Consider the following 18,593-nt stretch of genomic DNA (forward strand, 5'->3'; position numbering starts at 1 on the left):
ATGATAATTGATGTGGTACAATGTGACAACCGGGGTATAGATTTATAATAAATTACTATCAGACTGGTTGATTACGTGAGATGAGACTACTTTGAGTTTTATCAAGGTAGGAACTCAAGAAACTGACACACTAAAACAGTTTGTTTTAAAAATTATATTTATTAGCTTTTTAAGTTCAAATTAGCACTGGTCTTCAACGATCGCAAGTTGTTTTAAATCGCCAAAAAGGTGCACCAAATGGCGCCAATTGCATCCTCATTTTTCAAAAATCTGTACCTTGTGAGGGGGGCACACCCACCCTCATATACCCCCCTGCGCCGCTCGAGCGGCGCGATAGCTGCCTACTCTCTTAAAATGAGAGACTGAAATTTCAGTCTAATCGACTGAAATTTCAGTCTAATGATGGATGGGATAAGGGATCAGACTACTTAGACTGAATTTCAGTCTGAAATGTAAAGACTGAAGGTCAGTCTTAATTAGACTGAGTACTCTGCAGTCTAATAGACTGAAAATCAAACCACTTTAGACTGAACAGTCAGCAGTTTAGACTGATTTATTGCAGCACCAGTCTTAATTAGATTGAATATGCTCAGTCTATTAGACTGAAATCAGACTGAACAGTCGGTCCTTTAGACTGAATTATTACACATCACAGCTATACTGTCAATCTTATAAACTGCAAATCCTGGATTGAACAAGCTTTTCTATTGATCCTCCGTGTTAGCTTGGTGCTGGAATTCTTCAATATAGATGCATTTAAGGCCATCATCAAAGACAACATTCAATGATCTGTTAATGCAGGGGAATTTACTGAAAGGTGCTACTTCATTGAGTGACTTCGCCTTCACATCCAATCATGTTAGGCTATAAAGACCAGAAAATCGTTGTGACAGTCACACACAAAGTACATTAAAAATGGTATTCCATCAAGAAATATAATTGTCAATATCCACCGAACAGTAATTTTATTTCCACTAACTCACTTATATTTTCTTATAGAATTTTCGTTATCATATTAAAAAAAAAAACAGAAATCAAAACTACAATATTCTGAGGGATGTTCAACACAACATGTTATCTTTCCAACAAACGTTCAAATTAAAAAGATGCTTTACATAACAGTGACATATTTTCAGTTCAATATTAATCTGTCAAATTTCTGCTTGAATTGGGCCATCTAAAATGTTCTTTAATTTTTTGGAAAAAGGATTAGGTGAGCTGAGAACAGATCAGTGGTGTCGCCAATGGGTGGCCTGGGGAACCCCTCCCCCAAGAGGGAATTCACAAATAGACATAACACCAACCAAAATTCATATGTCTGGCAACACCACTGCAACAGAAAGCACTTTAAATTCTTTGTATATTACCACCAGGTGGTAATACCCTGGAATTCATTGACAACACAGCTGTAAATTGAGTCGTTATATACCCAGCTGATCCCATCTCCCGATCTCACTGAACTTTAACTTTTCCGCTGTAAAGGATGTAGTAACTATACGATCCTACCTTTACAAAAGGGATAGGATGGAAACACGACGATAGTACAATGGATCTGGTACATTGCCTTTTTTTCCAGTTGTAAATCATTAATGTATAGTAGCAACAATTTCTTAGAATGATTTCAAAATGGGGAAAACATATGACAAATTTTCAGAAGGTTATTTATAAAATATTAGGAATGGTTAAACTATATATCAGTGCCGTCAACATTTAAATACTTTGTGTTTCAATGATATAGATTGGCGATTGCTGAAAGTCATTATCCAGCACACACAAAACAACATATTACAAGCAGTTAACAGAATGGCACTAACTTCATAATGGCTATTAGATAAACATGAATTATTATATACTGCATTCACAATTTCATGATATGGCATTCATATAAAGCAAATTTGTATGCAAAAACAGCACATGTGACTATTATACCACCCTCAATTATTTCTTAACTTTCTGATAGTAATCATGTATAGTGATTTTGATTGGGATTTCAATCAAACTTTGAAGTTTTGTAAATTATCTGACGTGAATCATTTAATGTCGGGCTCAAGCTGAAAAAAAAAATGTGACTCAAAGTCGACTAAAAAATAATGAGGAAAGGATATTCTCAAATGGAATTTTCTACAGTTACTGAATTTATAATAATCAGGTTACTTGCTTTTCATGGCACAAGTTATGGAATATTGTGCATAATAAATAATATTAGCTTAATTAATTGCTTAATTAAATAAACCTTCAACATAGTGAGTGCAGTGAAATGTGGGAACATTAAAGTAAACATTAAAATAACATGCTCGAAAAATCATACAACAAAGTTTTTTTGGCAACTAGGTGTTTGTTTAATTACATTCATAATTAGATCAGTATCATTAAAAAACATTTTTGACAACCAAAAATCAATGAAATATTTATTTCTGGAGCCCTATTCATATAAAACTGTTGGTAAACTCTGGGTAATCAATTTAACATTTTAGGGTATGTGTTAGTTACTCCTTAAAGGTATTGAAGACTTGTCCCAAACAGCATGCAGCCATCTGAAAAGTTAACTTTCTGTTGCTTGCAAGTGATGTTTGTTCGTGTCGCTAACAAAGACAGACAGTAATGAAACGTGATACCTTGATATCTTTAGCTGAACCTGAGATGTTCATCGCTGTATCGTTTATACACTGTGATGTGGGTATTGACCGCAGCTGTATGTACTGACTGTACACTAGTGTCTAATTACCGACGGTAGCAAGCTGTGTTTGTATTTTCTGGGATCCATGGCAGTGTCTAACACTTCTGTCACACCTCATTTGAAACTAGGTCAGATTACCGGCATTAGACGTTCTTTTTGCGCGAGTCTTCACACCCTTTTAAAGTTACTCCACGCTGACAGACGGGGTTCCGGCCTACAGAGCAATAAAATGTAACATTCACTCCTTGAAATTACTCCATGCTGACTGCCCTTATTGATGTGGCAAGGATACGGACTAGAGACTTCACTTCTGTTGGTTGCAAAATTCCATACACCATGGAACTCACAAAACTAGTGTTGTAGAGGGGGTGTATAGTCTATGTTAAATGTATGTTCTACGCCTCTGTCCCTGTTGGAATGGCCAGTTTATCTGCCACAATGAAGAATTGTTTGGGGTTCAATTCTGGTCCGAGAGATAGGATGAAAGGCTGCCAATATTGTCCTTGTCTGCCCTGTGCTGCGCTCTCAATATCTGTGCCCTCCTGTTTGGTGAAGATAAAAATAAATGTGATAAAGGACAAGCAATATGGTATGAATCAAAACATTCTTAAAAAAAGATATGTTGAGAGGTAGAGTTCGATGTGGACTAGACTAGAATAATATTTAGGAGAGAATGGAGAAAGAAGAACATGACTGGCATTGTACGAAGGAGATATATCAATTCATAATAGGCAGCAATATGTCATCCATGGTGGGTGAGATGTGTTATGTGAAGGTGGATTCAAATTCAACCTAACATTTATGGGTTATCATGTTGATTTTGGCAGGTACATGGTTACCAAGCAAGGTTTGTTGTTAGTTGTTTTCAGAAATTTCTCTTTTTAAGGATAAATTGTTCATGACATCTCCTGATTCCATTTCATCAGCATAGAAAACCAGTGAACAAGGAATATGATTTACATTTTAGCCTACTGATTTCACTAATATGTCTATCTGCTTGTAAAAGAAACTGATTTCATAAGATTAGTGAATGGTAATATTACTGTAAAATCTTATAGTAAAGACTGATGGCCCACTATATGTTTAATAAAATAGCAAAAGCATACCAATTCTTTTCCAGTTTCCACATGATTTAAATACAATGGTAATTGTTTAACAGAATCGTGATAGCTTCATGCTGTAATGGCTGTAGCAGTAACTATATTTTTTCAAATAATTAAGGGTGCTTACAATCTATGCATAATAGTACTGTGTTTTGCAATTTCTTCAGCATTGTTATGTTCAAGTATTTGTTATGAGGTTAACCTAGCCTAGATTCATTTGGGACGATCATTGGGGACGTACATATTGCAGTCCTGACAAGCGTGCTTATTCGCCCGACGATTGGGTACATATGCAGGACAGGCGGGCTAATTTGCCAGACGATCTGGTACCGTGATAGCTTCATGCTGTAATGGCTGTAGCAGTCACTACATTTTTCAAATAATTAAGGGTGCTTACAATCTATGCATAATAGTACTGTGTTTTGCAATTTCTTGAGCATTATTATGTCCAAGTATTTGTTATGAGGTTAACCTAGCCTAGGCTAGATTCATTTTGGGACGATCGAGTACATATTGCAGGACAAGCGTGCTTATTCGCCCGACGATCGGGTACATATGCAGGACAGGCGGGCTGATTTGCCCGACGATCGGGTACATATGCAGGATAGGCGGGCTGATTTGCCCGACGATCGGGTACATATGCAGGACCGGCGTGCTTATTCGCCGACGATCGTGTTAATAGGCCCCACCAATTATAACAACAGCCTAGGCCCTATTTGCTATGGTACAGCCTAGCTAGGCCTACCTCGCGCACAAGCCTAGAATAACTAACGTTACGAACTGCCAAGCTTTTATTCTGTATTAATTGGAAAACAACAAAAAACATACATACCTTTCCCTCGAAAACTGTTTTCACTTCGTGGAAACCTTTATTTGTAAGAAAAGTTCTTAAAGACTCAGCCATTGCTAATTTATAACCTTTACTCTAGCTTAGACATACGGTCGTCTGTCTCGTTCATGCCTAGCTGTGTGTACGGCGTGCGTACGTACAGTACAGCGAGTACCTGGCTAATAGTAGTATATATGTACACAAGTTGTAGCGCTGGTTGTCACTTGTTTTTTGTGCTGCGTATTTGCAAGTTTTCGGATGACGTAGGCGCATTTCTGTTCTCTGATTGGATACATTTTTCAGTGGAATACAGAGACTGAAAATGGTAAGATGCCATGCCACATGTGATTAGCTGATTGGTTAATACAGTCAGTCCAAAACAGCGACTGAACGGTGTAACTGATAATACAGTCTAAGTAGAGTGTTTCTCAGTCTAAACTCAGTGTATAACACTGAAAAAAATTTCAGTCTCAAAGAAGACTGAATTCTTCAGTCTATCATTTTAAGAGAGTAGCAGCCATATGGTTCGCGGGAAATAATACCTTCCTTGCCGGGAAAAACACATTTTTACAGCCCTGATATTGACGCATTTCGGTATAAAACCATGCAGGATCTATATGAGAACTGCACTATACCGGTGTCCTTCGATGCAACACTGCCATCCAGAGATAAAATGTTATACACCCCGACTTGAATGCTAATTGTACCCCAAACCTATAGTACCGTAACTCATACAATGAATCTTAAAATTTCGCATGTGAAACTTAATTAATGACCTTTTGCCCGTATTAACCAAATTTGACAAAATCCGCGGCAACACACCACTTTATAAATAACAAGTGATCGGGTTGTGTTTTAGTGACGTCTAGAGGTCGTGCACTGACCTACATGGAGTGTGACCACTGCCGATTTTGCAATCTCCCAAGATCAGGCCCCGAAAAATCCCAAGAAATCCCAAAGACACTGTACTGTACATGGATATCTAGCAATATCTAGCGATATCTATAGGGATGAAAATCCAAAGATCTTCCATAAACTGAAGGCAAATAGAGAATCGAAGCCTTCAGTGTGTAATGAACTTAAAACTGTGCGTCTTTCGAAATGAAAAGAATGTGGGGCATAGCCAGTAAACAGATAAAAGTTATTTATTTCAGTCTCATTTCAATTATTCGAATTTGTAAAGCAAACAGCAAATATCACATCATATCAGTGAGCGTGAAAATGACGTTCCATGATGAACAGCCTCCAAACTGTCTATGTGTGTAGTGTTCGGTTTCGGAAATATCTGGTATTTTTTCATTTCCTTCAACGAAGTTTTATAGTAGCCGTTATAAGAGGGTTTAATATTTGTACACCAATACATGGGCGCAGATCCTGGCGGGGGCAGCGGGACGCGTCCCACCAACTTTTTCAGTGGCGGGGACATACCGTGTCCCCATGCACCAAGTTGTCTTGACCAAACGTTGCATTTAAAATTCCCCTGTATTGAACTTTGGCGCAGTTTCATCCAGCAATGTGCAAATGACATGCTATAAGAGACGAGAATTATTACTATTGACACTGTTAGGCGTGACTCCTCCGCTGAAGTATTAACACATTCAATCATGTGAAACAATCCATACACGAGACTGGTAAATTGTGGTCAGCAAAACGGACTGAGTGCGAACAAAACAATCGTTACAACTCACACTGTGTGTTGTCATTTTGAGCTAGCTTCACGTCCAGTTCTCATTTTCTTATAGTTATCCACAGTTGTTAAATATAGGACGGAAATCGCATTTGCGGCAGTCTATAATTGTTTTCTGGGAGAGGATCCCAGACCCATCGTATACAAAAGTCTACTTGGATTTTTTGTCCCCTGATGTTTTTTTTTCTTCTGCAGACGCCCATGTATTTCCCAAACTAAATTTCTAACCCATGAGATCTAAACCTTAAGGAGGTTTGGGACCATCATTGGGTCTGGGAAGTGTTATTTCCGGCGATCTGGGAGGTATATTTGCCCAAAAAATTCTTGTACGCTGCGCGCGAACCCATGGTCGCGCTCCGCTTAGAGAGTATCAGAGAACATATACACGCGTCTGCACCATCATCCAAGACTGATCCGCGCCCATGCACCAATAAATTAACTGTGTCAGAATTTTCGAAAATTCCCTGACCAACATTCTTAAACATACTTCCCTCTACTCGTGCAAGTTTTACCGGTCTGTTATGGGTTGAAGGAAGTTTTTTCTATATTGGTTGTTCATAGATGAAAATTTGTGCAACATTATGGGTATGTTTTGAAGTGAATTTATTTCACGAGAAATGTAAACTTTCAAATTCTGAACAAATAATGGGCTTAAAACCTTAAAAAGTGGGGCTGACGGGTATTGTGGGCCGCGACGTAAAATCACCTACAAAAGCAATGACCCACAGGAGATGCAATGAGGTCGAACATGATGTGTGACTGGTGACAATCTTCAAAAAGGTTTTGGATGAAACAAAACTATTGGGAAATACTTGGCACTCAGGCAAAAGTGTAGATCTGGTTGGTCATTTTAAAGCCCGAGATGTGCCATTTCCGGTGATCTGGGGGGTATCAAAACCAGAAATTTTCTTGAACGCTGCGCGCCAACCGATGGTGAGAGGCGAGTGTAAGTTTCAAGGAAAAACGCGTATACTATCGACTAGCGAAATCTATATCGTGATAGTATTGCGTCACTACAAGTGTCATCAAGACAACAAGATCATTAGACATCTTAAGCATTTTTCAGGATATTGTTTTACTACAAGCTTGGAGAGAAGTCAATATTTTATCATTTCTAAAACCTTTTGAAATGACGAGATGAAAGTATTTTGGTATTTCAACATTAATCAGAAAATGTCCAAATTATACACTTGGATAGAAGTCTGGGGGGGGGGAGGGTCAATGTTACATACAGCTGAGAAGAAGGCCACTGCTACGGGTGTACATCCCTCCCCGCTCCCCCCCCCCCCCCTTGCGACTTCACTAAAACAGTATTCATAAAAGTAGGCAAAACTGCAAGGTGTATGGAGCCAATTGGTAGTCTAATTATGCCTCGGAGTGCACCATTTAACATAAATTTTCAAAATAAATTCAGGGGACGGGGCTACTGAGATTTCGAATCCACCTATAGTCTGACCATAAAGGTTCATTCCTCTTCCTAAATTTGTCGGGAGAATTAGGAATGTGAACCCACGTTACTGGGTACTAAACCATACAGGAGAATCGATCCGTTTTCACGATTGGAGACGCAAACTTACCGATACAGCCCCCCCCCCCCCCATGAATGCACATTGTACTTGATCAGAAATATACACAAATTAGCCACAAGATGTACCTCCTCCTATATGTTCTACACCCTTCCCCATATCTATGAAGACATGTGACAAATCACTTGATTGATGTAGGAAGGAATGATAAAATGAATGGGTTTGGGAGGGTGTCGGGAGGCATTCCAATTAAGCAAACAATACACATTTTTTTCATTACTGTGACCCACATGGAACACTGACAACTTTCAAAAATTTCATATTAAATTGTTGATTATTTTATCCCTAAAGTTTCGAATATTTCTGGGAATTTCAACCCTTTCTCAAAATTGAAACCCTTTTTTCTTGAAACTCAAATTTGTCTTAAAATCGCCATCTGTAATTTAACCGAAATTCTGAACATTAAACTACTTTATCTGAATTAAACTTCTTCGATTTATTTAGACCTCTTTTTTAAGTCCCTTCATTTAACATGTCGAATTATTTTTATTTCTCGAATTTCTTTCTTATATAAATTTCCACTATCTTATCTCAAAAAAAAAATTCTTGATGAGGATGGTACGGTACTAAGTAAAAAGGGAGAAGGGGGGGGGGAGGGCTACATGAATTAAATATTAACATTATTGGTGAAATGTCGACATAGTATTTTGATTTGAGCAATTACGAGGTACGTAAAAAAACAAAACACCGTTTGCTCGCTTGACACTCTCTTTGCTGGTGCAAAGATTTAGCTGAATAATCCAGCACTGACATGGAGTGGAATTAATTACAAAGGTGGTTGGGGGCGGGGATGAAAAAAAGTTGTGTAGTTACATTTATTCCAATAATTTCATGATGATCAAGGGATTATTTGTAAACAAAAATGTAACTTGACACAGACACGTTTTGTCTGCACGATGTGTCTGCAAGATGTGTATGACTGAACAAGGATGTTCTATTTATGTTATTCCATGTAGGTTTTAATATTCATTAAACATGTACTCCTTAAATCATTTGAAACAGACGGTATTTAACTATTGTGTTTATTGTTTGTTTATGCATCCAAGCAGATAATAGGGTGGGGAATGTGTACATCAAATGCTTTTTGCCCACATTTTAACCGGTGGTGGGGGAGGAGGGGGTGGGGGACTAACACCCTACCGCTTAGGGAGAAATGTCAATGATAGCTTGATCTACTTGATATAGGTTGTGTTGTATTATTTACTTCCTCGACCCCTTCCTTACTACATATTACCCAATCGACGTCAGGTTTCAAATTGTCTGTCTTCACCGGGTATGTATAACGTTACGTCCGTCGTACATTTACTTTCTATTGGCGCCAAAATGTCTGTTACAAATTTCAAACATCACCCGCGAACAGCTGGGAAACACCTGTATATGAATATTGAATACCTGTTCACTTCTATAGTATCTATCACTGAATGGTTTAGTGTTATATTAGTGGAGTTGCAGAGTACGTATTATATTCGTGGACGTTGTTTGTTACCATTGACTTGTTGAGTGGTTATTAAGATGGATGGTTTAATGGAGAGGAACCGCTGTTAATAGTTAAAACAGTAATTATTGATCAGAGAGATAATTTGACGGTAAGGTATAAAGGCATAGGCTAGGATGTGTACAAAGGCCAGGCCAAACTTAGGTAGGCTATAGGCTACACTAGTAATAAATTAGTTAAGTTATGTTAGAATTCTCAAACATCACCCGCGAAAAGTTAGAATTACTACTTTTAGCAAGAAGACATGCTTAGCAAATCTAACTCATAACAAATAAAATCTTGGCCTAGTTGTTGACTGATTATCAAAAAATTCCAAGTTAAAGCATATCTTAAATAAAAAGGAATTGAATAAAATGCAATCGAGACACTGAGTTTTCTTTAGGGATCTTAAATTAAGCGAAGAATAAAACCAGCGATTAACATTCTAGGTGAGCTGATGCCTATCCTTTACTTCGAAAACAATAACACCATTCTAGCTAAGAAAAAATATCCATAGACAAAGTGTAGAAACTTTGTTATCCCTTCAAAAATCTTAAATCACAGAAAATTGTTTAACTCGATTTTAATCGTACATAACAAAACCTTATACTAGGCATTAATACAAGTCAATCTATAACATTCCACAATTATTATTGTAATCACCTAACTTACTATTAATCTACCAGGTCGGACATTTGAGCAAATTGTGTAAGAAACCTGCAGCTTTTTACCGAGCAGGCTAACTGAAATAATGTTATTTAATAACTGATTATTAGTTGAATGACCTAACTCCTGCCGATATACCTGACACTTATGGGGAAATATAGTTTGTATAGGGCCTACTGCTTGAAGCCTCTATAAAACAATTTTCCAATTAAAGTTTAATAATAATAAAATGCAATAAATAGTTATTAAAAAGAACTCTTTCGTCCATGTGTTTCCAGCAGCAACTACATTGTGTTGTTCTACTCACAGCTGGTTTTGTCTTAATTTTGCCCACTTAATTATAAAAAAACGTACGTCATTTCCAAGCCGGCCATGCGCATGATATTTAATAATAAAAATGGTTTTGAAATTGAGAGTGCGCCATTTCTGTTACGCTGCAACACTCCACAGCAGACGTTAGGCAGAGCCGTATAGCTTAACGTTAGTTTTAAAAGGGCGCCATCCTCTCATTAAACTTATAATTAACTGATTAATCTCTCGTGTTTGTTAATTTACATTTGACCGCTATCTGTTCACACCCGATGAACTCCATAGTAACATAATATATTACAACGAAGACCCTATCGAACTGATTAAACTGAAAAGTAGTAATACTTAATTAGTTTATTTAAACCCTCAAGGATATGAAGTGTTTCCAGATAACAATATTATTTGTAAAAAAAGTGGATGGTACTATTTAATTGGAAGATACGATCAAGTTTAGTAAGTTAAGATCACAAGCAATACCCAATTTAGGAATAACTACAAACACGAAGAAAGAAAAATGTTACATTTCGAAAAAAAATCCACTAGAAGTTATGTCACACTCAAACCGTAACTTAGGAATGAATTGGTAACTAAACACAGATAGACATCATCTTTTAAACAAATCGTATTAATTGGAAATAATTAAAATTCAAGCAGAATAGTCGGATTTGGATCAATAAATTAAATAATTTGTTATATTCAAATTACAGTTGAAGCCTCATCGACCTTTCTCTCTTGAAACTTGAGTTTGATCTACATCTGCTTCTGTAAATTGCATTTTAATTATAAGAAACAACCTATTTATTTAAACATAATTCTTCCAAATCTCCCTAAACATTATAAAAAACATTAGTTAAAGTAGAAGTTTCCTTTTCATGAATCCTATAACACTAGTGACTAATATTTACATTTAAATTACACTTTCCTTCATAAAGTTCTAAATTGAAACACAAATAAATTTGATTAATATTTTTCTTCAAAAGATAGAATAATCTCAATTCTTATTTACCCTTTTTTTTTATATAATTATCAACCCGTCATTGAGATTTGTTTCCAATTAACTAATAAATTTAAATATATAGCCTCACATTCTTACTTTATTAAACCTTACTTGCTATAAAACCCTTAATTCATTATTTAATTGTAAAACAATAAAAATAACCCTTTAACCCTACATTACCACTTTATTTTCCTCTTATCTAATCCACTTATGTATGTTAATATTTGTCTCCCCTTAAAATCAATCCCTTTTTCCCTTCCATTAATTTAGTCCTATTCACAAAGAAACACAACCTAAATGTCCTAGTTTACCGCTTTACTTTCCTTTATTCTTATTTCGTTATTTTTCTTATTTATAATATCCTAATAATTATTCTAATCCTAACCAAATCCAATCTATTTATCTCTATCTACTCTATTATCAGTAACTCTATTCTTTCATTCTAGATTCCTATCTCCTGTGTGTATCTATACTTCTGCTCTCCTAGAGTTGATGAGTCTGGTCTGAACCTTATCCTTCAGTCTGGTCTCTCTCTCTCTATCCTGAGTTCTCTCCAGAAGCTGCTGATCTTTGACAACAACAGGAGACTGACTAATGAAGAGTTGGCGGCCATCTTGTCTTACTCCTCACAGTGTACAAGCTTGAAGGAGCTGAGGTAAGTATTCCGGTGTAGATGTTAGAATCATCATAACAGTTAAACAGGGAATTAATTAAATTAATAAAATTTATCAATATTAAACTAACAATAGAGAATGTAAAGTCTGCTGTATTTTAATGTCAAGGATTGGATTTAATTAGTTTAGTTGGATTTATTTGAATAATTAGGTCATCGAGAGAGGAATTCTGTAGGATGTTATGAAAAAGAAAACAAAATATAATGGATTAATAGGGAATATTTTAAGAGAGTGTTGGTAAGAGAGGGGTGGAGGGTGGGTTGGGCTTGTTGAAAATGTTCTTTGTTTAGTTTATTGTTAAAATTTTACTAAGAATTAGGTTTAAGAATGACAGGAATGTTTATTAGGATAAAATAAGAGATACACAAGGTATTTTGATTTTAATAATTCTAGCGAGAAAATTAATATTCTAAAGTAGAGTTTTATAAGGAATAAATGTTACTTTTGACTGAAACCTCTGAAATATTTGTTTTTCAATTATGTAGGCCTACAATTTATTTAACAATTTTTTAAACGGAAGAGATTGAAAATCGTTATTGATAAAACTATGGCAATAAAAATAGCAATACTTATTAGTTTATTGTTAACAAAAAAAAACTAAATTGTGATCAGATTTTGATACTCTAGCAAAACTGAAATGTATATCAAGCATGCAACCAATAGTAAACAATATTAGTTGTCGAAATTACAAACATGGCTACTCAAAATAGGTTAACAAATTAAAACAAAATAAAAGTTAGGAAAAAGGATTTAAATAATTGTAATTGAGTTAAATATAAAGTTAAATTGTATTTTTGTGTTGCCATAAATATCAATAAAGGAAAATATGAATCTCATAAATTACAAAGGTTAAAATTTCACCCATTCAAAAGTGCATCAGTCTCTACTTATTATTATACTAAATAGGGTAAATTAATATTTATTCTCATTATTTTATCATAATTTTAAACAATAATTAAAAAAGTAAGCTTGACCGTCAACTTTGTATAATTCATAACTTTATACAAAAACTATTAAATATTGTAATATTCCTCGTATTAATGTTACTTCAAACTTGATGCGATCATGACGTCCCTGCTTGGTCCTTTACAATTCAGTGTTACTTAATCCTCCCAGACCCCCCAACCCCTCCTCTCGCTCCTCCACTCGCTCCTCCTCTCGCCTTCTTTGGTCTCACAGATCAAACCTCGTAAAAGTGTATCCTTTCCGTCCTTACCATTCACAAACCAATCAGTAACATCTTCAACTTACAGCTGACGTGTTTACTAAAAATATAGTCGCACCTCCCCCCTCCCCCCCCCCCACCGCGCCTCACCCAAATCTCGAAAGAAAAGAGAACATTATTTAGTAGATACATAAATGAATTCTGAAGAAAAGAAAGCTGCTTAACATATGTTATATGTGACTATTTTAGGAATAACTGTAACCGCGGAGAAAATAGCACTAGAAATAATAAACTTTGGGGAGTTTTGTTTGGTCTGACTATAAAAAACAAATATAACACAGATTGTTTATTCCCTATCTAGACTAAATACTTTACCCCAATCCCAGTGTGCCCTTCAGTAAGTTTAGTTTCGCCCCTCTGCCCCACTCCCCTTCAGACACCTTACCTGTACCCGCCACCACCCCTCCCTTCGCCACCCCCCTATCCCCGTCGTACATAATCGCTTTTAGAGGGCCCTTCAAATCCATTCCGTTTCTACCCGATATCATCATCAACGTTTTAGTACACACAGTAGGCCTACTCTACTTCTACAATAGTTTTCTGCACAGATGATTGATTCAAACAATTTATTTCTAAAGTAAAAAAGTTAACAGTAGAGATGAAACACCTGGATCTCCTGTAAATACCTAATTAGCATAATAATAGATGACAGGAGCCGGTTAAAGATAATGAATAGAAAGACAAACGAGCCACGTGTCAATTGTACACCTGGAATGTTGTAACTGCCATGCAACGTAACCATGGAAACTGACGATAAGTAGGTCAGTCCGTGTCTAGCAGTGGCTGGGAATAATGTATGTATGTATGTATGTATGTATGTATATTAGATCCTCCTGCAAGCAGGAACTCGTGAAGAAGCCTAATTGGCTTATCAAAGCCGCAAGCTGACCGAAGTCAGTCTCTCACATTCATAATGCATCATTTTATTCAATACGGGTTAGGTATATATCAAACAGCCATTCAGTGATACTGTATGTCCTATGACATGATATTACAACGTGTTCTCATTGCTATTCTCTGTTTATATATTTTAAATGAGTAAACTTTATTTCCATGGTTGTTTAATGCACCCCTCACTTGCTTCTCTCCCTAATTTGATAGAAGGAATGTTTTATTTCCCTTTCTTCGTTTATGTTCTGTATGTACTTCTCGTTGGTATTCTGGAAGTCTGCCTATTTAACACATAATTGAATAGCCTTAATGTCACTCACATATCTAATATGTGACTACAAACATTGCGGGTTCTTAATTGCCGAGTTTTATGCAGAACATTTTTTTTTCTGTAAAGTTGATATGTTCATAATCCCATTACGACTTATAAATAACATTAATTACATAAAAACATAAATTAACTATAATCCATATAATTAGGCTTTCATTTAAGCTGTGAAACAGGGGGAGGGTTACTCTTTTAATTGTTAAACCATTTATTAATATGAAAATCGAACGTTTCGATTTCTTTAAAGTTAGCCAGCTTTGTCTACTGTTTTGTTCTAATCAAATAATATCAAGTGACTGTTAAACGTCTTCGACACTTATGATGAAAAGTGTAAGCACCCTGCAGGTGTTTATAGTGGCATCTTTATGATCAAAATATTCATTGATAGTGTTTGCCATTACAACCAATAATAGTATGGTTTAATCGTACTGAATATGCGAGATGAGATATTGTTCGTGTTTAGCAAGGAATAAGTAATTCGAAGGTTCATGCCGCCTTGCCAAATCTGAAATATAGTCATAATAACCAAGAAATCTATTAAGTTAATATATTTAGCAACATTTCTCAGCCATAAATCATAAACAAGAAAACGACAACACGAACAAGAAAACAAAGCACAGGAGATCCTTTAAGATTCGTTTTATGATATCTTATATCTCTTTAAATATCGAATTGTATACTGCACTAGTTGTTTTTATCTGCACAGACCAGGTGACAGCGGATTAAATTATTCCATTGAAGTTTAAAATGAATAATAGACAACGACAACTAGAAACCGATTTCAAATTTGCAACTGAACTGTTTTTAGCGAATTTAAAAAGGTATAGAAGGCTATATTATCAGGTGCGTATCCAGGATTTTCAAACCCGGGGGGCGCGAATTACTATCTAAGCGTAGCGCCACCATCGGTTGGCGCGCAGCGTACAAGAAAATTTCTGGTTTTGATACCCCCCAGATCACCGGAAACGGCACTTCTCGGGCTTGAAATGACCAACCAGATGTACAATTTTTGCCTGAGAACCAAGTATTTCCTAATAGTTTTTTTTGTCCATCCATAACCTTTTTGAAGATTGTCAACCCGGCACACATCATGTTCGACCTGATCGCATCTCCTGTGGGTCTTTGCTTTTGTAGGTGATTCTACGTCGCGGCCCACAATACCCGTCAGCCCAACTTTTCAAGGTTTTAAGCCCCATATTTGTTCAGAATTTGAAAATTCACATTTCTCGTGAATAAACTCACTTCAAAACATACCCATAATGTTGTACAAAATTTCATCTATGAACAACCAATATAGAAAAAACTTCCTTCAACCCCTAACAGACCGGTCAAAATTGCACGAGTTGAGTGTGATGAAGAATGTTGGTCAGAAATTTTCGAAAATTCAGACACAGTTAATTTATTGGTGTACAAATATTAAAACCTGTTATAACGGCTATTATAAAACTTGGTTGAAGGAAATGAAAAAATAGCAGATATTTCCGAAAGCGAACACTACACACATAGGCGTAGGAGGCGCGGCGGCAGCGGCGGAGCTAGGGGTATTGGTCAGGAGTGGCGAGAATGGTCTGAAGGGGCGCTTTCGACACTATCTAAGCGGAGCGCCACCACTGGTTGGCGCGTAGTGTACAGAAATTTTTTGAGTAAAGATAATCCCTAGATCGCCGGAAATGACCCTTTCCGGGCCTGGTTAATTTGCAGATAAACGAAGAACAAGGTGTCATCGCGAAATTACACCAACAAAATGTGAGAAATGTCAATAAGTAGATGAGAGCGCAATAAAAAAGTCAATAATCACGAATAATTAAAAAGTGGTAAAGAGGTGAAAAAGGCGCCAGCAGTCCATTTGAGTCCACTGCGCGGCGGGGGTGCAGGCCCTAATTCGCCATTACTAATGTAAAAGAGAGTTTTGACATAATTGGACCTCCATGCTTTTTATACATCTACATGAGACATGTCGTTGTTTACATTAGCATCCCGCGGTATACTGCGCAATTTGAACGGACCGTACGGTACATGATGGCATGCGATGTAATAACCGATGCTTGCTTATATGATATTGACATGAACACGTTGAACGCGCGCTTTGCGCGCGAAAATTTTTGGTTATTTTTTCAGGCAAGTCGGACAGTTTTGAGGCTTTTCATCCTGGAACGCCATTTTCATGCTCACTGATATGATGTGATATCTGCTGTTTGCGTTACAAATTCGAGCAGGCGCGTAGCGAGGAATTTGCCAAGGGAGGGGCGAAGCCTGTAGGCAAATTATCTAAGCGTAGCGCCACCATAGGTTGGCGCGAAGCGTACAAGAAAATTTTGGCCGAAAATGCCTCCCAGATCGCTGGAAATGGCACTACCCAGGACCATTTCTTAGCGCAAAGCGTACAAGCAAATTTTGGCCGAAAATGTCTCCCAGATCGCTGGAAATGACACTTCCCAGGCCTTGTAAGTTGCATCTAAGCACTTTCTATTTTGAAATTACTTAGCGATATCATTTAAAAAATGCTGAATGGGGGGGGGGGGGCGGGCGGTCGCCCCCATCCCAAAATGCGTCATATTCCCCGACGACACGGTCGAGTTCGAGACCAGCCACAGTTGGTTTCATAGCACAATTCTACACACGCGTTATGATAGACCATATATAGTATATATATAGATCATTAGTGAGAGAGGAAAATGGAAACGTCAAAACATGGAGTTGTCGGTGTAAGGGGTAAGGTGAGTCACACTTTTACGAAATCATTGATCCGTCACTGGCTACCCTTCAGCGCTGTAATGATGTCACTGTTCCTCTTTCTCTTCCCGGTGTCTTCGCGTTTTGCTTTTACTCCCTCTTTTTCTCCTTTTTCTCCTTTTCTTCTTTTTCTTTTCCCTTCCTTCCTCTCCTTCTCCTCTTTTTTCCCCTCTTTTTTCCTTTTTTCTTTTCTTTTTTTCTCTTCTCTTTTTCTTACCCGGGGGGCGCGCGCCCCCAACGCCCCCCCTGGATACGCACCTGATTATAATCATGGTGACAGCCCGATATTCATAACGTTCTATATTCATAAGGTTCATTGTTCATAAGTGTCATTATCCATAAGGTTAATTGTTCATAAGGTTCGCTATTCATAATGAGCAAAAAGGTTCGTTATTCATAATTGGAAAAAAAAAGGTTCGTTATTCATAATCGAAAAAAAGGTTCGTTATTCATAATTGAAAAAAGGTTCGTTTTTCAAAATTGGCAAAAAGGTTCGTTATTCATAATCTTCTAGAAAAAAGGTTCGCTATTCATGATCGCGGGGTCGTCGCGCCCCAGTGCCTCTGCATCCCACTGCACAAAAGTTGAGGTACCCACTGGCAGTTCGAGCTGCGCGTGGCCAGGGGAAGAGGGGGGGTCACTAGCGGCCCAGACGTGGGCTTAAGGGTTAACGACGGCAACTACCGAAAGTACAGCTACTGCATGAATAATTTGGCGACTAGTCACAGCTGAAGCATGAACCAATTGCCCACAGGAGATTTTTTATTACCTTTTTGGGGGAAGGAGGGAGGAGGGGGAGGGTCGCTCCGCCCTGCTTTTATTGTTGCTATTATTACTGTATGAATACTGGATTTTTTTCTGATTATGAAAAACGGACCTTTTTTGCTATTATGAATATCGAACCATTTTTCCGACTATGAAAAACGGACCTTTATTGCTATTATGAATAAAAGACCTTATGAACAATAACCCCTTTTTATGATGAATAACGAACCTTTTTTTCCGATTATGGATAACAAACCTTTTTTTTCGAAATAATGCACGTTATGAATAACGAAGCCTGTGAACAATGACCCTTATGAATAATGGTCCTTATGAATATCGGGCTGATCCCTTATGAATATCGGGCCCTTTCTCCTATTATGAATAACAAACCTTTTTCCCATTATGAATAACGGACCCTTCGCTCCATTATGAATATCGGACCTTTTTTCCTATAATGAATAATGAGCCATTTGGTCTATTATGGATTACGAACCCTTTGTTCTATTATGAATATCGAACTCTTTTTTCCCATTATGAATAACAAACCTTTTTGTCCATTATGGATATCGAACCGTTTTGCCCATTATAAATATCGAACCTTTGTTTCCATTATGAATACCGGACCTTATGAACTATGATCCCTTAGGCT

At 37.0% G+C, this 18,593-nt stretch overlaps 3 protein-coding genes and 1 long non-coding RNA gene across 16 annotated transcripts in view; 2 read left to right on the plus strand and 2 right to left on the minus strand.

The window, feature by feature from the left end:
* Positions 1–18,593, minus strand: part of LOC139963637 (uncharacterized) — a 664,171-nt gene that overhangs the window by 531,090 nt on the left and 114,488 nt on the right. The window lies entirely within an intron of this gene.
* Positions 1–18,593, plus strand: part of LOC139963627 (uncharacterized) — a 160,804-nt gene that overhangs the window by 87,319 nt on the left and 54,892 nt on the right. The gene's annotated exons all lie outside the window — the stretch shown is intronic.
* Positions 1–18,593, plus strand: part of LOC139963622 (uncharacterized) — a 204,974-nt gene that overhangs the window by 36,642 nt on the left and 149,739 nt on the right. For both annotated transcript variants that reach the window (XM_071964600.1, XM_071964599.1), the window contains exon 6: positions 11,775–11,983. In XM_071964600.1, the coding sequence (XP_071820701.1) occupies positions 11,775–11,983 (209 nt within the window). The remainder of the gene's footprint in view (positions 1–11,774; positions 11,984–18,593) is intronic.
* On the minus strand, positions 2,113–4,783 carry LOC139964129 (uncharacterized). The gene is made up of 2 exons (XR_011791840.1): positions 4,613–4,783; positions 2,113–3,219 (listed from the first exon to the last, which is right to left on the minus strand). It is a non-coding gene; the product is annotated as an uncharacterized lncRNA (long non-coding RNA).

This window comes from Apostichopus japonicus, chromosome 22 (genome assembly GCF_037975245.1).
Source record: "Apostichopus japonicus isolate 1M-3 chromosome 22, ASM3797524v1, whole genome shotgun sequence".
In the NCBI taxonomy this organism is placed as follows: domain Eukaryota; kingdom Metazoa; phylum Echinodermata; class Holothuroidea; order Aspidochirotida; family Stichopodidae; genus Apostichopus; species Apostichopus japonicus.